We start from the raw sequence: 23000 nt of genomic DNA on the forward strand, positions 1-23000 counted from the left end.
ATAACACATAGAATGGAGCTGGCTGGAGAGTAAGAGGCAGTTTATTTATTCTCAGAGGAACTGGAAAATACATTTCCTTTCAAACTTTGAGTCACACTGCACCTGCACCAGGCATTTATTTAAATGCCATATATGAAGTTCAAATCAGGTTTGTGTCTTTTTGAGACTTTCAGACAGTGCTTAATTTGTAAATAAAAACGTGCGGGTGCACAAAGTTCTTTTGAAACACGTGGCCACTGCAATTAAATATGCGAGCACAGAATACTGCGGCAGCGTAATCCTTAAATCATTTCGGGCCTCGTCCATTCTTTTACAGTCAATCCCTGCTCCTTTGGCTCACTCTCGCAGCGTTTTGCTTTCTTCCTTTTTGACGCTTTTTCATTTTTCTCTACCTCCGTCTTTCCCATATCTTTTGCTCGCATTAAGATGCTTAAGTGCCGGCCCTGAAAAATAAGTGCCGATGCCCCGCACCGAAAACCTTCGGCTGAAATTAATTGGGGTAATTATTATTGGTTGCGACACCTTTAACCAGACAGGAATCAAACTCTGAAGTTGTCTGCATGCTCCAGGAAGTGGTATCCATTTCGCATGAATTCGGTCACTTTGCCGTGGCAGGTGGGGCCAGCAACCCTCATCCGAAAACCTAAGTGCTGATGGGTTTAAATGAAATGTATGGGACTAATATCATGATGGTGCTTTAATGCAAGGTCCTATACTAACGACTACCTGGGAGGGTCGGGGGTGCTCTTTTAAGCTCCCTGGGTGGGTGGGATTGCTCTTTTGCTATGACTAACTCTTACATGTTAATGAGCTCTCCGGAAGGGTTAGACCATTCTTAAGGACTGGGTTTCGAATCGGAGACTGGGCGTAGGTGCGTCACTTTAGGCAGGATTAGAAATTAGAAGAGATATGAGCTTTTATCTTTGATCTCGTTCTCAGTTTTTGATGGCGGCTTAAACACTTGCCTTTTAAAAAAAAAGTATTTCTAACCTGCAAAGCTGTCTAGAGATGGACCTCCGTTTAGCACATTTACTCACGTGCGAGAAAATAGACCTGAAATGCAGAAAACGTTATCCTGACATCTTTGGCAAAAATGGTAGCTTATAATCATGCTAAAGAGCTATATGTTTTCATAAACACTCAAACGTGTCAGGCAAAATACCCACAGCTTCCCATTGTTTGCGAACAGTTAGTTAGGGGACAACCAACAACACGGCAGGGCGTAACCGCTAAACTTATAAAAAATTAAAAAAAATAAAAAAGCTAGGAAACAAGTACTGGGTCGTAGCACTTTGTTATGGGTGGTGGATTCTGGGCTGGTGAGAGGGGGGGCAAGCAACATGAGGGACAGCAGGAGGGTAAGGAATAGAACAGTGGAAGGAGGTCAGAGGGGTCAAGCAACTTCCTGGATGGAGGTGGACAGGAGCAGCAAGCAACACGTGGGTCGGTATGAGAGGTAAGCAACACAACGGATAGCGGGAGGAGGGGGCAAGCGGTATGAGGGACAGCGGGTGGGGGGCAGGGAATATGACAGCCAATGGGAGGAGGGCAGGAGCAGGTAAGCAACAAGAGGGGCAGTTGGAGGGTCGGAGGGGAAAAGTAACACCAAGGATAAACACATGCGCTATGTGGAAGGTTTCCACAAAAAACCCAGCCAGAAAATATGAGCAGCAAAAAGACACTCCGTGGGCAAGGAAGCAGTGCTTGGGCCACGCACCCTGGGGGGGAAGAGAGAGAGAGACACACACCAGAAGCAAGGTAATAAGAGTGATGATGAAGTCAACTAATGGTAAGCGCTTTGGTTATGGCGAGACCAAAAAAGGAGACCAAAACTGTAGTTTCCTGTTGAGCTAAACACAGAAAATCATCCACTGCAATGAGAAAGTCAGATGAATTCTAAAGAAAAAAAAAATGATCTCCACAATTACTCATGAGCAGAAGTGAATCTGATCTTAGATGAACAACAGAGTTTGGGTTAACGGAATAAGGTAGTGAAAAAGTTTAAGGTTTAGGGGTCACGGCCGGAATATGCGATCACTTCCATTAAGCAAAACATACTGCTAAGTAGCGAAGTTCCACAGTTTGTAGAAACCACTAAAATGAAGTGCACCTGGGTTCCAGGTAAAAGTGATGTTAGTGCTTTAAGTAGTGCAAGCAGGAAAAAATGTAAAACAAATCCTTTTCCTGCTAAGAACTCTGAACAAAGGGCATCATCCCAGTTCAAATCCTGGAGATTACACATCTGGTTCTGGGAGTCCTTGAAAGGCTCGTCTCTTGAAACAGTACCTCATCGCGGACTAAACCACCCAGTACCAACCCTCAACCGCATCTCCCTTTATGCAGCAACTTGTAATGTAGTTCTACTCGTTAACATTGCTGTGTTCCTCTGTATCTAGGTTTGCACTTTATAAATCCAATGCATACACACATATATATATGGTGGGCCCAGCTCAAATATAGAGAACCAGAGTATTCAGCTTTTCAAATATCATGCATTTATTACTTTTAAGAACTGAGGCCCGCAAACCTGGAGACCATCAGCATCTTACAGTGCACTGTGCATGTCAATGCACTTCACTGGAAAACTCAGAACGCCATATTTGATGAGGAAAGTAAAGGTAAACATAGAAAACATGTCCTAATGAAGTATGTCTCTCTCCTAAAAACGGCACTACCACAGGGAGGCGTCCTCGCTATTAAAAGTAGGCCTGACTCCTAGACCAGGTAATACCAATCAGGTGCTGTTTCACTCTGAATGGTTCATTTATTTGCACTCCAATTACAAAAAACTGCACCAGGAACAAACACTGGGATAGAAATTTTAAACCCCTAGTTGCCAGTTTAAAACTTACCCATATTAGTAGGGATCTTAAGCACTTTCGGTTTGAAAGTACATCTAAAAAGGTGGCTCAAATGTGGCATCAGCCCAAGTAGAAAGGTGCCATTTAATGGCATCCATACACACAAAGAGCAGCTGAAACCTTGCATCAGTCTCAGAAGAAATTGAGTGATAGAAGTCTTAACATGCTTCAGGGGACTGCTGGGGAGTTCACACTGCTGTACAAGACCCCAATGACACCCGCCACGAAGTTTACCCCGGAGGAGGCTCCATTTGCACCACAAACCAAATGCAGAATCCTCACTCACCTGCGTGCCCAGCAAGCTGGATCCAGGGGTATCTCTTCTTGAAGGACATGACAAACGGGGACCAGTGCACCATGTTCTTGATCTTTCTCCATGACTTGCTCTGCAAAACAAAAGATACAGGAGACACTTCACTCAAAGTACTAGAATTTACAAATGTATAATTTTGTGAACTCCTCTAAATGTTTCAAAATGCAATTAATGACAAATGTGGCATTTGCTCGCATTACTTTGTTTAGGTGCATGGAGACCGCTTTGGAACATTATACGCAGGGTAATAACAGGAGGTGGAACAGTTCTGGTTTACACACAAGATTAGTATTAAAAAAACACTGTAGGCAAACTAGTGTTAATATCATAGAGACAATAGTTTTTAAATTGATCCATGCACTTTCAGAGGTGGATTTATAAATCATATTAAAGATTTGAAGTGCTGGATGATGGTTTATCAGCATCCGGGAAGCGATGCGGCTCCTAAGAGAGTATTCTTGCTTGAGATGACAGAGGTCCTGATCCCATGTAAGCAAAGCTGCACAACAAGTGTATTCCAAGGGATCCAAGCCCAGAAGGCAGCACACTATGCATCCTCCCACTGAGATGGTCACAGTTCAACACTGTGGCGCAAAGTCCCCCCGCACCCTTTCAGGGACAACAGCTGCGGTCGCACAGAGGGACAATCTTCCACACATAGCTTAAGTGGGATCTTGGCTGGGTAAGAGAAATGCCTCTCCTGAACATTTCCACGAAGCAGGTTTCTGCCCGTCAGAGGCATTAAAGTATGAAAAGATGAACATACAAGGTCTTTAAAAAAATAAAAAAATGCAGAGAACTTTAGACACAAACCTATCCATTGGGTCTTTGGCATGGAGAATAAGCCTTTGTTAGGCTCAGAAAGGGGCAATCCCATTCAGACCTATAGGACCATAGACCAGAGGGGCAAACCTGTGCACCGCACCAGGTCTCAGAGGCAAAACAAGGAGGAAACCAGTGGGGAAACACTTCACGGAAGGGTCTGACTGCGACAAAACTAAATACATTTTTTTAAACTGCTCACGTTTTAAAATAAATGTGACTCCCATTGGCAAACCAGATCGCTTAAAAAATAAATTAAAAAAAAGTGCGCCAACTGTGTAAATCAGAACTTGTAATGTCATGTTGTATGGGTATTTTCAAGGGTATGGGAGGCGCATGCAATGTTTGCGGTAATATCAGGGAAATTAAAAGTGAAAAACAGGCTGAACTGGCCATAAAACAGGACCTCAAACTGCAAAAACACAAAAAAAACAAGTCCGGCCCACACAATGATCCATCAGCCGAGCCCATCTGGCACTGCCCGACTGCCCTATTGGCCAGTCGGACCCTGCTTCATGGGCATACTTAAGTGTCTGTCCAAGAGACAGACCGAGTATGAAAATGGCTGGAGTTTAATAAGGGCTCAGTAAAGGAACCTGGGAGTGGGAAACACATCAGACGCATCTGTGGGTATAAACCCACTGGTTGGACTGAGAATGGAGTAGCGTAAGATTTATAAAGAAAGTGACACGTCCATGACAGGTTACACAAACATGCTAACTGTGCTGGAAGCATGTGCTCTCGCATCAGGAAGAGCAATACTGTGGGTGGCAGGAGACAGCAGATGTCAGTAACTGAGATTGTAAAGGTCACATTGTCCAATAATTCAACAAAACCAGTGGGAGATCAAATGAACAGGAAGGAGGTGGTCTAGCATCACTCTTGGTCCTGGTCATTAGTCAATGCGTTTTATAAATCTCTCTGGGATTTAGGAGATATTGAAATTCTCCATAAGAAGCAGTTACGACCTGAATCAACCAACACCAGGTTGTAGGGTGAGCTTGGTACACTGCTGCCCCATGAACCTTCGCTGATCAAAACATTTCAGCATTTAGAGCTCTAGTTTCATCTGATGCTGTTCCAGCCGTACATACACCTTGTGATAAATGCCAAAAAACACTATTGGCTGGTAAATATGGGTTGGAGCTGAGGTTTTGTTGCCCGAAACATCAATGAAGGAATGGGTTGCACAATTGAAGAACTGAGACTTTTCCCTCTCCACATCTCCAAACATCTCCTTGACTAAGCAATTCTCCTGTATGTAAGTTTACTCTATATATGTGTGTGCGCACACACACAAAAAAAAAAAAAACACGCTGCTTTGAAGTATATTGGGTGTTGAAATGACTGGTTGCCAAGCAGGACTTTGGGAACCTAACCATATTCCTTCCACAACACGCTCAGTCTCAAGGGGTTCTGGAAATGATGGGTAGTTTAGTGTTGGTGTGTGGTACCTCATGATGGCCTAGTATGTGGTGTTATTTATTTATTTATTTTATTTTTATTTTACAAGGGTGCAATGATAGCTTGGGGTGGGGGGGACATTTTCTTTGTTAAAGAGCTTTATGAGGAGCATTTGGGGTGGGGCTGGAAGTCTGCACATCATTAGGGTTATCCGTAATGTAATGCCCGAGAAGCAGTCACATGCTTTTGACAACACAACTGCAGATGGTTTCAGGGGATGTGTAAGCAAACCACAGGAACTGATTTTTATTGCATCAGAGGAAGATCTGCAGATCATTCAGAGTATGTATTTTAGGTAGTTTATTGGTACACCATATGGGGCTACAGTGGCAGCACAAATGCAGTTATCCCCGCTGCATCATACAACCAGCTCCTCGCGTGCGGACCATTCCAGACCACCCTACACCACACAACTGGGTCCTGGAATATTCAGCACACAGGGCTTAGATTGTCAATCTTGTTTAGGAGGCTTGCATGAAGAGGAAAGGACTGTTTGCTCATCTGATTACAGGGCCTGTGTGGTTTATCAAATTTACTTTTAGAGAAACTTTTAGAAGGAATTCAGGGGAGACTGATTTAGCAAGAGGAGTTTTTGTGAGTCAATTTACACAGCACTGAAGACTTCTTAATCACATAAAAGATGGCAAAGGCAATTTTAACACAAGAACAAGAAGCAATGAATGGTGAGCTGTGTCACTAGACTATAAAAATACAACTGATAAAAAGAAGGTAACAGTGGGCAACTCTACCAGATCTCTGAATAGACATAACCTCAGGCTGCCGGAAAAGCCTCCCTCAACCCAATTAAAATTACCAACTCCAGAACATGTTGCCCTGTCCTTTTGAGCAGATGGGGTGGGCAGGTGGCAAGCCAGTGACACTCCGTTCTGTAGGAAAATACAGTCAATTTGTCGCTTTGTTTCAAAGACTCCAATAATTCCAAATATATTAAACCATGAAAAAAAAAAAAATGAAAAAAAATTCACTTCCTGGACTGCGTATCAGCATTTTTATATCACCAGTAGAAAAAGACATCCAGATGCAATACTGGAAAAAAATAGCTAGCGTCACATCCTTGCGCATTAGAGGCGCGCACTGAGACAAACCAGCCTCACGCAAGACAGGATTCAAGCCTGGAAAAAGAGACCTTCACATACGAACACAAACATCGACAACTCAACCTAGAACTATAGTGAAGCGTGTTTTGGTCTGGGCTTCACTGCAATGCTTTTTGCATCACTGACCTGAGAGCAACCACCTGCAGGAAATTGTGTCTGGAGGGAAGACTTGAAGGATAACAGATGCTTGTACTCAAACATTTATATACAGAACGAGATAAAAGACCAGGAACACCTCCAAGTTAAAAAAAAAAAAAAAAAATAGGCTTGCGAACACTTCGTGTAAACATCCAACGGTGAAGTACAATATTAAGTGAAATTCAGTTTGTGCTAAGCTGTAAGGAAGCATTTTTTATGAGGATTAAAGGCTTAGAATTGTAAGAATCAAAATTTGAAAAAGTATATACTAAAAAAACACGCACATCATCTCTAATGCAGGCAAAAAAATACATGTGATCTCCGATGAAGTATCTGGCTTATCCCTAAGAGATATAGTCTTAAACCTTTAATACTCTATTGTTGCTCGAGTAAATTGGCTGCTTGTCCCACTGGGACCTACCCTTGATATGGAACCTACAATGCAGCTGCCTACGCATGCAAAGTAACAAGGGGGTACAGCAGTTAATTAACCCCTTTCCCTATACAGGAGGTAGAATGCCCCCGTAACAACGGAATTTGAGAGAGATTCATCTTTAAGGAATGGAATCCTCCAATGAAGGGATGAAGGGTCCTGCAGAGATAAGATCCCTAGTCTAGGCTGCAACTTCATGTCTCACACAGCTCAGCACGGATGAACATAATCTCTCACTAATTAGCTAAAGCCTTCGCTCCAGCGAATCCTGGTTGGATTATCAGATGGAACATCAGGGGACACCTCTGGCCCTTCACAGCAACAGTTGTCCATCAAACTCACCTATGTATGATCCATCATTATGTTGGTGCAGACAGTTTAGGATTTCTAGCCTAGATGTGCTGTCGTCTTAATTGCAACCTTTGAGATTTGCTCGGAACTGTAGAGAAAATGCTCTTACCACATAAGCAGGCTTTTAGATGGTTATATCCTTCCGTGAGTATTTAAAAGTCGAGTACAGTGCATTCGGCTAGTCTATATCATGACAAAGATGGACCAAAATTGTTGTGAGAATTTAATATGCAACTATGATGTCACAACCTGGACATTTCAGGGATTCAACGCTTCAGGACCGGGCAACGCAGGCTGTAAAGTTAGGTTTCAGCGACACTGTAAAAGGAAATTACCGCTTCATTGCGTTTGGGAAGTCAGACACCATTCACTCAACACTCACTCTACGCTAGTCCTGTGTTACAATTGTTTCTTCAAGGGACTTGTATTTGCTCAATGTTAGCACTTATGGTTGTATGTGTTCCTTGAGCTACAGCGGATAATGTAGAGCCTTCCAGCTACCTACATTCAGAAACTCTCTGGTTATGCGGTGTGTTTCTTGCTGTGGGCAGTTCTTTCTACTGCCCTTTCCTAATGGATCCCCACATCTGCCCCCTTTTAATTCCATCACTCTGGCTCCCAGCATTGGTCCGTTAGAAAGCTAGTAGAATAATCAGCTTCCATAGTGGCGCGACCTCCCACTCTGAGATAAAGAAGCTTTGTATCTAGAGTACAGCTCTACGAGGCACTTCAAGCCCAAAAGATCACATTTTACTGATGTACTCGTAGGTAGATGTCAGACTCTGTAGTGTCTCATGATGGCCCGTGGATGGTGGGGGTCTGAGTACAATAGCCTTTGTTACCACAAGATCCCCAAGGCTCGACTGCAGACTAGGGATGGGCAGTCTTCACTAAACACATCAAGACTGGGGCTCGAATGAGTATGGATGATAGTTTCTCAAACGGTTTTGAAGCGCTAAAGCACATGGTTCCAAACGCATTCAGAAGATCCAAGCCTGAGACTTTAGGCTAGAATCCCAGAATTCTAGCACAAAAATAGGGAGCAGGGCCTGTGCCAAGTATCACTTGGCTGGACAAGCCAGCTTTACAATACCCAGCTTACCCATACAGAAGTGTAAAGTTTAAGTGAAAGTAGCCACCACCTGCAGTAGTGGCAGGTCCAGTTACACTACAGATCTCAATACAGGCAAGTCAAACATTTAAACCAAGTGTTTTTTCAGTCTGCAAAGGTACTTTAATGTTATATCACTTAACTCGGATTAAGGGATTTTACTAGCGCACGGTACATCAAATTTTAACTGAAGGGATTCTCAGGGAAAAGGAGTTTGTTTTAACAAAATAATTCGTTTTATTAAACATCTTACTGTCACAACAAATTGGCAATGTAGTATTAATTCAAAATCAAAATCTGTACTTGAAAGCACAGTAGAAAATATTTTTTCCAACCATAATGCACTTAACATTTTTTTTTACCCATCATGTAGTTAAAAAACATTTTTTTCGAGACCTGGTGCAGCAATAAGTTTTGCTGCATGGTCAGTGTGCTCCCTACTCAAAACTACTCCGGCCGTGCCAAGATGTCAATTAACAAAGCCACAAACTCCTTGTTTTTTTTCATTTCCTAATTCCTTTTCCAACAGAACCAACCTTGAAAATTCCCAAAAGCCAACTCAACTCTATCCTGCCATGTACTGTTTATAAAAGTTCACTTTCTTCTCACAACCACCCACCATCCACCCATTCTCCCTGGAATCCCAACTTTTGTGTTCTAAAATGAATGAACTTCATTGTGTGAAGCATCCAAGGCCCTGACCCGAGGTGTGTTGAACGAAACACTGAGCCATAATACACTGCTGACCTCGAGTGTGCCAATAGTTTATAGCTACCATTCGGATACTTAACATTTCTTTATACAGCTTTATAAAGTCACTTTGACTCCCATTTATAAGACTCCAATATGGCAACTGCAGGAGGAGGGTGGGTGAATAAGTGTAGATGGTAAAAATAAAATAAAAAAAGTCAGTCACCCAAAAGATGTAAACTGGAGGGGCCCTGGATGAAAATTAAAACTAGAGCCAAGTACATTAAATGGCATATTCTTTGAATCTCGTAGAAGACTCTCAAAAGACTTCCAGCTGTAGAACATGGAACAAACCCAAAAGGACTATCTTTGAAAGCACAGGCCAAACAGCAATTTTGTTTCTAAGCCACAACTGTATTGATTATTATTTTTTGATGCAAGAGCCATCAAGTTTCTGGACTGCTTCAACGTATATAAGCAGTCTCATTAAAAGTTTTAAAGAGTGCAGCATCGTGCCCCAAGGTGTACCCTGTTTCAGGACCATGTTCCACAAATTGAATGTTCTAGCCTTAAAGTAGGTGTTTTCGTTATTAGACTGAAAATTAAAAACTAGAAAAATACATGCCCTCTTCAAGTTAGTGCACTAAATGTGTAAGTCAGGCATCCTGACTCTGCCAGCACTAAAGGAAAAAACAAATCTTTTAGAGCTCCCTTTGCCACGTTATTTTCACTCATGTAGGGTCAGAGTCGAAAGGACCAACCACTGAAGGGTGGTTCCTTGGAATTAGGGGATCATGGCACTCCACAAAAATACAGACCCATGCAGCCTTATCAACAGTCCCTACAGCTACTTTTGCTGTAAACAGGCAATCATTTGTGTTTCTACAAAGACCACATTTTGTGTTGAATTGCAATATTTCACAAACTAGTATGGTGGGATAAGTTGTGGTACTTTCACTTTGGAGAGCGAACGGATGATTTCCATCTTGAAAGATCATGCTTTATGCAGTTAAGGAAGGTCCTGAAACAGTCTTCTAAAGAAATCAATCCTAGAGGCCTTTCTCTATTTTCATGATAAGTCCCACAAACATGCAGCAGCAGAGGACCTCCCAGACAACAAGATCCTACACTAACACAGGCCACCGCTTACAAGTGTGGCTCACGTTCTGTACATCAGGAGCAGAACACAGATGCCACTACCTAACCGTCTACAGGTGCACAGGCAACTAGTTTGGGTAAGTTTTAAGATTAACAGTTAATGCCTACTGGATGTTGATTAGTGAGAGACGTATGGCAATGTTGGAGCGGTTTGGAAAGTTTCCTCTCTCCTCTTCCAATTCATGGACAGAAGTGCCCTGAAGGGTCAGATCGCCAGTTACCTACCTAACCCATTTTCCATCCCTTCAAGGAAGGTATCTCACATACCAGTTCCCTGAATTAGCTAAAACTCAAACTTTGTTTTGCTTCCAGCAATGTTAAATAGGTTCTGTATCTTTTGGCTTCCGCGGAACAGATCTACATGGGTTTAGCTTCCATGTTTAACTTCACTTATCTCAAACCTAAAGCAAACTCTGGTCAATCCCCTTGTGTCAATAGACTTCCCTGAAGGAAACAACCTGCTTCAGGTTTTAATTAACAGGGCCAATGCAGAAGATCACAACACACAACCAATGTACAAACTGAATAGTTCGCCACACCTCCCTACATCTATAGTGCTCCAATATTTTTGTCCACTTTGTAAGATACCTATAAAATGCTGGTCAGTACCAAGCAGAACCAGGGAACATCGTCAAATTTTAAACTATCAGGGTTTGCAGTATAACAAGTTGTTGCTTGCTCAATTTAGAGCACGTGTCTCCAACGAGTAGCTCGTGAGCTACCCATAAATAGTTCTCCTGTGTGTAGCCCAGCCTACAAAAACTGAAAAGTTTATATTTGAAACAAGCATGTAAAATTGTCCAATGTTGTCAGTATTAAAAATGATACTGAAATTTGTAGCTCTGGTTGATTTTCACCAACATAATTAGGTTTTACTACAAAAAAAACAAAAGTTCGAGACCCCTGATTTAGAGAATACGACCACCCAGACAAAATAAAAAAATAAAAAATAAATAAAAAAAAACACAACACTTCAATCACAAATGTGCATCTGATGGAGATGAGCAAGAGTAAGTACTTTACAGGAAATAGCCCATCGCTCCATTACACCATCACTCCTCCACGCAAGCTGTGCGGCTGCAGCTCTAGTGGACACATGCCAGGTGGGAACAATATCAGAATCTCTGTGGTACACAGGGGATTAGCGGGGACAGAAAATGGCCGTTTCGAGTTTATGGTCCAGAGTGGGTAGAGACCAGGAAATAATACAAAAGGACTATTAATGTCTTGGTAGGGGTGTGCACTAAGCAGCAAACACTGCAGCATGGCAGAGACACAACAGGACACGCCCACAGAGAGCTTATAGAAGAAGGAAATGAGAATGTTTTAGAGTACTGTAAGCAAGGGGCGAGAGAACAAAACAAGTGTATATAATGAAGATTTTTTTTTTTTTTTTTTTTTTTTTTTGGGAGGGGGGTGCTACATCACAGCCTTGAGAGCCTTCAAGCAGAGCAAAGAGTTACAAGGATATCAATCACAAAATAGCTACACAAAACAGCATTATTTAAAATTACTTTTATTGCAACAGGAAAGATTAAATATTCAAAGAAGATGTATTTTATTAGCCAAAGGTCAAAACTCACACCATCTACCTACAGGGAATCCATCCTCCGAGCCCTCGAGAAAACGAATACTGTCTGACGTGTTCATAATGATCCATTATTCCAAATGAATGTTTGGTCAAACTCTGGAAAAATACGATATTAAATATATGAGAACCTCTCCATTGTGGCTGGAAGCAGAGAGGGAGTTTTCCGAGAACTCTAATCAGATTACTAGGAATCACAAAAGGGAAAATCACTATATGAATCCCAGGGAACCTATTTCCAGCTCAGATGCTATCTATCTGAAGTCAGTACAGTCGGATACTGAAGCAGCTACAAGAGAATGCACACACTGAACAAATGAGCATGAACAGCAGAGCAATCCCCTTGGTCACGGTTAAGGGAGATAGCAGCTAAGCATCAAACCGATTATCGCGTGGAAACCTATGGAGTGCATTTAGAGTTGTGCGAAAAAAAAATTGGCCAGAAGATGCAGAGCCTCCACCAGCTCAGTCTGCCATATTTTCAGACTCTCACCATATTTTGAGCTCACAGCAGCGTCAGTCTGTTTTCACTGAGGATGCTCCCACCTGCAGAGAAGTAGGAGGCGTTTGCAGTGCAATGGGTCTCGAGTTTGCTCGAGTTAGAGCTATTAGCGTTGTAAATTCCTAGCTGGACTTTTCTTGCCACAAATTGAAAATGAAAAGTAAAACAGTTGACATGAGCAAGCCAATTCAAGGCACCACGGGCACCATGAGCGCAAAGGAGAAACACAAAAGGAAAAAGAAGTTTGCTGGCAGTCAAACGTATCGGCAATCATGCAATTATCCATGTAACAGGGTCAGTGGCCTAGGCGGTAACAAAACTGCCCCAAGGATGGACAAACTTAAAGCATTTACCAATGATAAAGGATTTTTGAAAAGCAAGCCCATGAGTGAGAGCTAATGATGGGGTTGGTTAAATGTCCACAGACTGATTACAGCATGTCAGAGCACTTTAGTGCTTGACCTAAAAAAAATGGGACAGTTGGTCTGACATGGCATAACTGCTGCCGCTTGTAATATTTTCCATAAGCAGACTACCAAAATGGAGGGGGTTGTTCTTGAAAATGTAGAACTAATGCCTCTAACGCGCTGGGATTTCTTTTTTTTCTTTTTTTATTAAACAAACGTTTTCTGTGTGGTACTCCTATAATGTACATGGGGCCCTGGCCAGCCAAAAAAAAAAAAAACAGACTAGTCAGAAGGCTTGTACTAAATATGGTATACCTGGTAGCATGAAGTAGACATGCATTTAGCAAGCCTTGGAGCAGAACTGATAGCGGATCTGCCAGTGGGAAAACTGAAACCCCTTGACCTCTGAATAAGGCGATATGTGGTAAGCGGGGATATGAAGCATACACCAGTACTTTGGAGGATGCCAGGTTACCAGCTACTCCTAAAATGACCCCTTCCAAGTACCATAATGGCTAATCCAAAGAGGTTCCCCTATGATGGCTTAAAGGGAGGTACATGTAACCCAAAGTGTTTCATTCTTCATGAAGTTACCTCCAGCCACACTAAGAAAGAATGAGAAAATCAGTTCACAACACTCTTATAAATCAGGTGGATCTAGAAGCAGATTTTCTGTAAGACTTGGGATCCCTATGGCCAGTTATCCATTGAAGCCGATCGGGAAGACACTCACTCCTCAACCAAATCCCAAACTCTAGGTTCTTGAAGAACTGCAATCACAAGGGGTCAGCGGACAGGCTACAACCAAAGACTTCACACTCTGAGGCCAGCGTGCTTTCATGAGTGCCCCCTTAGAATTCCACTTGGGCATTTTTCTTATTCAGATGTAGTTGCTCGAAGGTACTCCCTTGTCGCCAAGAGTGGCTCATTTGGGGATGGGTGGAATATGCAGATGTTGTCGATAGTTCACTTTCGATAAGAGCAATGAGCTGCCTTCTGAATGCACAGTAGCGTTTGGCCATGCTCAGTAGTTCATAAATCAAGCACAGGTAGAAATAAATCCAATATAGAACTTTTATTGGAAAATGAATTAGATATTAATAAATCTATCAGGAAATGGAAACAAGGAACTGGTTAAAATGTTTCCACATCGGCTAGAATTACTCTAACTTTATTACAGATTAGTCACTCCTCAGCAACAGTACAAAATGAAGCGATTACATAGGCTAACTGCTGGTCGTGTTTAGCCACTGAGACATCAGTTCATATTTTTTTAATGTCCACTGGTATATACAATTTGGGAAATTTTAATTATTTAAATTAATGAAATTCTTCTTATTCAGTTACTGTTAACCTTCTGGATTATCCTTTGGAAACCTCAGTAATTTAGTGGGTCTTCTGGTATAGGAAACTACTTGGTTTATTAACAACGGCAGCTGGACAGTGTATTACTTCCTGCAAAAATGCTGCTAAATTTTCTTCTGTAGCATGGTGGTGCTCTAGTGGTCATACTTCTAAAAAAAAAAAAAAACACAACGACCTGCATACTTCTTCTTTTAGGCTACCAATCAAATAGTGGCCCGCCACGAGTCTGCTTACCTAGGGGAAGTATTCCTAAGGTTCTTAACTTACCAACCATTGTTACTATGGACATTTGTACACCCTCCCCACCTCAAAATAAAAATGTTATGAGTGTTTTTTTTAGGTCGAGCGCAAGCTTTTCAACCTGTTGTAAGTATTCTGTGGGCTTTTAACCACTCCCATCACTTTCACTTGTTCGTGGGCTTGCTTTTCAAAAATCCCTTGATGTCATTGGTAAATGCTTTAAGCTGTCCTGCCTTGGGGTGGTTTTGTTATTGCCTTTCAGACTGACCCCGTTACATGGATTATTGCAGGACTGCCAATATACTTCAGCATGGGCAAACTTTTTTTCCTTTGTCTCTCCCTTTCGTGCTCCATGGCACTCACAGTGCAGAACAGCGCGAACTCCATTGGCATTATTAAAGCTCTGGTCACATCATTTACACTGTTACCTGATCAGAGAAATTTATTTTGGCTTTCCCCTTCACAAAACCACTAGTGATTGATGAGTGCTTTACATAAAAAAAAAAAAAAAACACCAAACACAGAAATCCCCAAAGTGGCTCTCCCAACACAGCAGGCGAGCCGATACTACAATATTCACTGCACCCTGGAAACTCACCCCATAATGCTTTGCAGGCCATTACATTTAGAAAACGTTTTTGCTCATAACCCAGCCTGTGGTGGATCTAGGACAATGGGACCATCATCAAAATGTCCACAACAATGTGCTCAGTCTATCTCATCTCTGGGCCCTCATCATAGGTTAGTGGGTATCCTGAAATAATAACCCCTCCCCTCCCTCCAATGTCTTTTTAAGCTCCCTCAAGGCTCGAACTTTTTTTTTTTTTTTTTTTTTGATAGCGGAGAGTAATTTGTGTTTTAAGGACCTTGTTTGTAATATCATTGCAGTATGCCTGTTAGTTCAGAAAATGTGTAACGCACTATGCCTTCTAGGGGCTAGACATATGGTTAAACTGCATTTTTTTCTGTCATTCTCTTTCCATGTGGTTATGCCCTCTAGAGGCTAACTATATGGCTACATTATCATGTTTCTTACAAATGCTAATTTGATTGTGGTGTCCTCTACGGGACGTTCTGAGCATTACAGTCAACATACTACAATATTCACAGGCATGAAATCTCGCTCCATAATGCTTTGCAGGGCATTACTTTTATAAAACATAACTCAGCCTGTGGTGGTCCTAGGATAATGGGACCACCTTCACAACGTTCACCACAATGTGCTCTGTCTACATCATATCTGGCTCACCCCGTTAACCTAGTGTGGACCCTAAAATAATAACCCTCCCCACCATTCAGTGTCTTCTTAAACACACTTGTGGTTGTAACTTGTTTTTCAGCTGTAAGTAGTTTGTGTTTTAAAAGTCTTATTTGTAATTTCATTGCAGTAGAACTGCTAGCCCTAAAAATATGTAATGTGCTATGCCCTCTAGGGGCCAAGTATATGGTTACAGTGCACTGCTTTCTGACATTTTCTTTTCATGTGGTTATGCCCTCTACATGCTAACTATATGGTTACATGACCATGTTTCTTACAAATCCTATTTTCCCTGTGGTGTCCTCAAGGGGCTGCTCTGAACATTACGGTCTAATGCTAAAATTATATTTCTGATAAAGGTTTTTATTGGGTTTATATGATAATTGTATATGTTTTATTAATCTCCTTTTAGTGCAATTATGACCATGATTCAGGTCAACTTAACATCCTTATTACACTAGGACTGTTTGAACACTCTTGATATGTTTGGGTGACCATTCTAGTTTATTTCTATCTTTACTCCTCTGTGGCAGTCTTGTCTCTTTTTGGGGAATTATGTTAGCCAGCCAGCAACTCTGATGGTGGGTGTTAGAAATGGGGTTTCTGGTTGGCTAGGGTATGCACCTCAGCCAGGCAGAACTTACCCACTCTAGTTCGGGCAAGGGAGTTACACGTCCAAGATAACCCCTGCTCACCCCCTTGGTAGCTTGGCACGAGCAGTCAGGCTTAACCTGGAGGAAATGCGTAAAGCGTTTGCAAAACACACACAACACACGTGACGCAATATCCCCACCACAAAGGAAATACACCAGATTATATGAAAATATACTGTATTTTACACAAGGCAATTATCAGACCAAACATCACATATCAGTACTATCCTGCTACCTTAGCAGTTGTCAGAACGTTACACATTAGTTACTCTGCGACCTAGCAGTAGTCACACATAACACACAGGTTACTCAGTATTCTGCAACATAAGCAGTAGTCAGGAAAACACGTTATTACATCACAGTACTTGTCATAAGAATATCAGAAAATGCCCATAGTAGGAACATTAGAAAACATATGGCAAGTTAGAAAAACATATTAGCAAGCATGTCCATAAAAGGAACATTTGCATACACATATGTAAAAACATCAAACGCAGGTAGGTAATATATGAATCAAACAAAAGTCTGTAGAAAGAACTTTGGATTGCAACTATATTGGTCCTTTAAACAGTACCTGGTTGGATGAAGGCACCTCCAGTGCCTAGAAGGTGAACAATGGGGCCTCCGGCGCTCCTATGCGCAAAACGGGGGCCTCCCTTATACTCTGGGGTCAGAGGAGGGCGACATGCACCTCCTCTCTTTTATAGACAGGCCCCTCTGGGGACCGTGATTACTGGGGGCCCCCCAGGGCCTCAACCGACTCTCACGAGGGGGGGCCAAAGCCAGCAAAAACAACTTAGGTCAGGAGGGGGGCACCACACACCCCCTCTGGTTTAATGACAGGCCCCTCCCGGGACCCGCGATCTCTGGGGGCCCCCCCGGGCCTCCACTGGCCCTTCCACCAAGGGGGGGGGGGGGCACAATAATGCCCGTTTTACCTAATAGCAAAAAAGGAGCGTCCTGCTACTACCGTAGAGGCCAGGGGAAGGGGGCACTCCCCGCGCCTTCCCCTGGTCCTGCCGTGAAGCTCAAGAAGATCGGACCCCTCCTGGGGCCCGAGCAGACACTCGCCTCCACCCGATGCGGTGTGCGAGTGTTCTTCCAGCTTCCCGGGCCGCTGCGGTGATCTTATTTAAAGGGGCACAATGCAGCAAGGAGTCTACGAGCTCCCAAGGCTCCATAAGCGCTGCAATCAGCGCCATGGCAGCCGCAACCACGGAGAAGCACCCCTCGTGAAGAAATGGATGCAGGGGTCAGGGGCCAGAGCACCCTGGCCCTGGGGAGCAGAATCTTAAGACAAGGTCCTCAGGTGGAGGGCCCAGCTACAGGCCAGCACAAGGGAAAGGCAGCAAGTGGCAAGTCCTTCACAGTGACCAGGCAGGTCACAGGTCAGCACAGCAGCAGCAGTCCATGGGGGTTCCTGGTGAGTCCTTTCAGCCTTTGGTGTCCAGTTCCAAGATGATTCCAAGAGTCTCCAAATTGTGGGGAAAATTCCCCTGTACATATAGTCAGTTCTTACAGTGTTTTACAGTGGTAGGGAGAGGAGGTTCCAGCCAGTTACAACTGGTTCTGGGAGTGCCTCCTCTCTCCTTTCAGCACAGGCTCCAAACATCAGTGGGGGGTTAACAACCCTATTGTGTGAGGCCAGGGCACAGTCTTTACAAATGCAGGTGTGCCCCGCCTCTCCCTTCTCTCAGCCCAGGAAGACTATTCAGTATGCAGATGCACCTCTGTGACACCTCCACCCTCCCTGTGTACAGGCTGTCTGAAAAGTATGCACAAAGCCCCAACTGTCACTCTGCCCAGACGTGGATTGGAGTCAAGCTGCAAAACACAAGAGTCATAAGCACAGATAAATGAGCACTTTCTAGAAGTGGCATTTCTGTGATAGTAATAAAAAAATACACCCACACCAGTAAGCAGCATTTATTATCACCATCACAACCATACCAAACACGCCTACGCTAGCCCTCATAAATCAGACAATACCCCTTACACATAAAGCAGGGCATTTCTAATGCAATCCTAGGAGAAGGCAGCACTCACAGCAGTGAGATACCAGGTTAGGCTGTTTGTCACTACCAGGACAGGCCATGCAACATGGCACATGTCCTGCCTTTCTACATACACGGCACCCTGCCCATAGGGCTGGCTAGGGCGTACCTTAGGGGTGACTTACATGTAGTAAAAGGGGAGTTCTGGGCCTGGCAAGTAAATTTAGATGCCAGGTCCCTGTGACAGAAAACTGCGCACACAGGCCCTGTGCTAGCAGGCCTGAGACAGGTTTGAAAGTCTACTTCAGTGGGTGGCGCAAGCAGCGCTGCAGGCCTACTAGTAGTATTTAATTTACAGGCCCTGGGTATAGAGATACCACTGTACAAGGGACTTATAGGTAAATTAAATATGCCAATTGGGTATAAGCCAATCATACCAACTTTAGATGGGAGAGCACCTGCACTTTAGCACTGGTCAGCAGTGATAAAGTGCTCAGAGTCCTAGAGCCAACAGCGAGAGGTCAGAAAAACCAGGAGGAAGGAGGCAAAAAGACTGGGGATGACCCTGCGTAAGGCAAAAAGTCCGACAGTGGGGTGGTGAAAGTGATATTCTATTGGAATTAGCACGGCAGATTAAAATCATGGTGCTAAATGGCAACATTCTCATTTTTGGCTGCAGATAGAGGAAGAAGGTAAATGGAACTGCTTTAGTCATATGCAGGGCCACTGGAATTATGGGGTAGAAAAAGGACAAATTAATGTGCCACAAAAAGTCCAGTTATGAATGTACGACACCAATAACTAAGTCACGCAAATGCAAGACATATTGCATTGCAAATGCTTGTTCTTCAATTCAGGTTACACTAATGTACAATTAGTATTGGTGCTCACCACATTTTTTTTTTTTTAAACCAAGCCTTCATTTTTCACTGTAGGTGTGTAGTTTAGCATCTTGGACTTACTTTAATATGACCCTTTCTCTTTCCACTTTTCCTCCTTTATACAAATGAAATGAAAAAAAAAAAGGTTATTTTGACCTCTGCTGATACCTTGTGAAATAGGACGATTTTACGTATTTATACCGTTATCCTTAGTGATACTATAGTACAAAATGTTATTTATGTATGTGGATTGTGCTATTAAGTGTTGAATGTGGTATTGGTGAATATTTATCCAAACGCTTTTATTTTTATATTAAAAATAAAAATAGGCGCAGTGCTACCAATGGGTAACTCGATGATGCACCATGACGTGCTTTATTTCTGACAGTATTACAGAAAGATTCATTTTTCCTTGTGCTCAGAAGAGGAAAACTATGTTTACATCTATAATGGATCAAGTCCAGCGAGTTTTCCTCAAACTTTGGGTCTTTTAGTTGCAACAGAGACACCTTCCCTGGACCTTAGCATGTAATTAAAACCAGGTTTTACCTTGTTTCCTGCGCCCTGTGCTTTATGTCCATTTTTGAGGTCCTTGTGAGAAGTAAAGGCACTGGTTGAAAAAGTTAGCTAATTAGGCAAATGTTCAACCTGATCAAAATTTTAAAGTGGGCACTCAGACATGCAGTCCATTTTCCCCCACAACATAATGAATCCTTATGCCGTTCGAATAAAGGAATTTTACTACTAAAAAAAGGAATTGAACTTGTAGATGTGCGTTGCATATCATTTTAATGTTCTAGAGCTTTCAGACACCAAGCTTGTGCCCTTGAAGTTGGGAAGTACAGGTTTTAGCTCCGCCCTCTTGAATCACAAGATGACAGCCAATGGCTGAAGTGGCAGGGGCCTCTCCCCACCCCTCATCAAATAAGGGCGATTTTCAACCACACTTTCTCCCAATCATGCATGGTTACCTTATTCGCTCTAGAATAGTAGTTCCCAACCTTTCGACTTCTGTGGACCCCCACTTTATCATTCCTGGTACCCAGGACCCCCCACTGAATCATTACTGGAATCCAGGGACCCCCCCACTGAGTCATTATTGAAAGCTGGCGACCTAATCTGTTAATATTGTTTTAATTGTCTCCGCAGTCGCGGACCCCCTGAGGAGGCTTCGCGGCGCCCCAGGGGTCCCCGGACCACAGCTTGAGAACCGCTGCTCTAGAAAGTCTGAGCACTACAATGGCAAATTGGAGGAACGTAAGCGAACGCCTTACTATTCTGACTTGGGATTTTGCGGTGGGGGAAAGCTGGAGAAGGTTTGGGGAGGGGGTGGTAAGGTAATTTAAAAGGGTTCTAAACTGTACCTTCAAAACACGCGACAGAACACACTGTTCCTTGCCCTCAGAAGGTCTTGTGTTAAATGTGCTGTACTCTCGGCTTACAGAGGGCATTGGGTTAATGTCTCTACTTCTCAGGTGCTTTGTGGCAGTTTAAAGATCTTCTTACAGTTCTCGTTGCTCATATGGCTATAGCGTCTGACATTTATCTGTTTCCATAGACTTCAGTGCTTGCTCGCGATAAAGTGTCACTCAGTCATCGAAACGTCACTCATAATTACACTGAAATTATAAAAATGCCACACATAGGCAAGCCGAAACCTTGGAAACTATGAACAAATAGTTTTTGGTAACTAACACCAATAAACATCAACAAAACAGAGTTGTCCAGAGGCGAGTAACCTTGTCAGCAGAGACAGTCTGAGCGGGGAAATGTTTTGAGTCGAGGCATGGGTTTGGCGTCCAAGCCGCAGAAGGCCTCTTATCTTTCCATGCCCTGAAGGCCGTTTCCTTCTGGCCGACGAGGTACCGGGGGTTTCCCTGGTGATCCCGGGTTACGTCGGGAATCGCCGCCTTCCTCGCTCAGGAATAAGGCAGCCAGCTTTGTGGGGCTTTTGGGAACTCCTTCAGCGTCCACAGACAGGCTGTCCCCCCCACAACCGTTGTGCAAGCCTCGGCAGGTACACGAGGAGACTGATGCACCGCCAGCCACCAGCTCGGGGGGTGCAGACTACACCTGAAGGGCCTTTTTTTTGCGGGGGGGGGGGGGGTTATGGGTTGCAAAGCCACACCGCACTTCCTCCATCCTTAAGCCAGATTGCCCTGGCGGGGTGGGGAGCAGGCTTCTCCTGGATGGCATGACTGCGAAGCTGGCAGCTATGACAGTACCCTGCGCCTGCTCTTACTCGTGTCATGGAACGGAGGTACGCCTACCTCATCACAGGGACACCAGGGTCAGCACCCCCAGCTTCCCAGTTGTTGTGTCCTTCACAGACTGGCGGGACTCGGTAGGCTGGTGCCCACCTCTCTCCACCTACTGCACGTGTTGAGTTGGGGCACAGTCCGTGGCCAGGCCACGGACCCTCAATATCCCCTCACTTGGGCCCTGGGTGCTAGGCCGCAATCCCAGCAGCCACTGCACCTTCCTGGGCTCTTTATTTGGTGAAGGGGTTGGGAGAGGCTCCTTCCAGTGTCCGGGGTGCAGTGTTTTCTGACCAATGAGTGAGATGATTAATTCCTTCCCCACCAGTTTAGGGAGAGTAGGGATCATGTTGTCGGGGACACAGCAAAGTTCTGGGGGCTCGCCGAGGTGGGCGATGCTGTGCGTAAGGGTACGCGAAAGCCCACGCTGCTCGAACTAAGGCGGTCCTTGGTACAACGCTAGCTGGGACCAGGCGCAGGCCTCAGATAAATCCTGCTGTGCATCTTGGGAGCTGTCAGGAGTACGCGGAGAGACTCCAGACGCCAAAGATCAGACTGCATGGGGGTGGGAGTGACAGGCCAGAATGAGTTAGGCACTCAAAGGCAACAATGATGCCAAATGGATGGAGTTTTTCCTTCTGACAGACAGTGGATGGTTGGACCACTCATGCTTGGAGGGTGACGATCATGCAAGGGCTTCTTGACGTGTTCAGTGCCCAAAACTGTTTTTCTGCCCCACTGCAAGACGTTTCCTTCCGCACAGGACTGGCATACCAGCCTTGTTCCTTTTGGCGTGATCCATCAGACTTCAGGAACACCTGCAGTGCAGAAAATATCATCCTTTTTTCCATCTTCTAAGTTCTTAATCCCTTTCCTCCAACAACAGCCTGCAAGTACTTCACTGTCACACACCAACTTCAGTTGTATCAGCAGGGCTCAGCATGTAAATACTTTGAGTGCACTCTGCAGGTGAACTTTGTGCGACTTTTACGGTAACAGATTATTATAGAAACCGCCACAAGACCAATGTGTAAAGGTGCATTTGTTGCATAACCTGTTTTACCTTCCTTTGAGTATTAAACGCTTGTCAACTACTAGCTATATTTATTGCTAGGAGTTGCTACTCTCCACACAAGGCTTTAATTATTGGACTGTACTTGTTACCTACCACCACAGAGCAGGTGGAATCCCTAGCCAGTCTTGTGCTTCCTTACTTAGGTTACAGAAGCACACCAGCTGACAGTAGAAAACATTTGCTAAAATTACTGTCAATCAGATGTCGCCTCATAAAAGTGGTGCTCCCTAAGGAAGTCACAATACTGTCTTGCCATCAAGACTGTATCCTGGTAGGATGCAGTGTTTTATTCCGATATATCACTTTACAAAGAAGCATGC

The 23000-nt window shown here is 43.8% G+C and overlaps 1 protein-coding gene across 2 annotated transcripts in view; it reads right to left on the reverse strand.

Annotated features, from left to right (window-relative positions):
* The window catches only part of ITPKB (inositol-trisphosphate 3-kinase B), a 387273-nt gene that overhangs the window by 91885 nt on the left and 272388 nt on the right, over positions 1–23000 (reverse strand). For both annotated transcript variants that reach the window (XM_069233800.1, XM_069233801.1), the window contains one exon: positions 3148–3247. In XM_069233800.1, the coding sequence (XP_069089901.1) occupies positions 3148–3247 (100 nt within the window). The remainder of the gene's footprint in view (positions 1–3147; positions 3248–23000) is intronic.

The sequence above is a fragment of the Pleurodeles waltl genome, chromosome 5 (genome assembly GCF_031143425.1).
Source record: "Pleurodeles waltl isolate 20211129_DDA chromosome 5, aPleWal1.hap1.20221129, whole genome shotgun sequence".
In the NCBI taxonomy this organism is placed as follows: Eukaryota; Metazoa; Chordata; class Amphibia; order Caudata; family Salamandridae; genus Pleurodeles; species Pleurodeles waltl.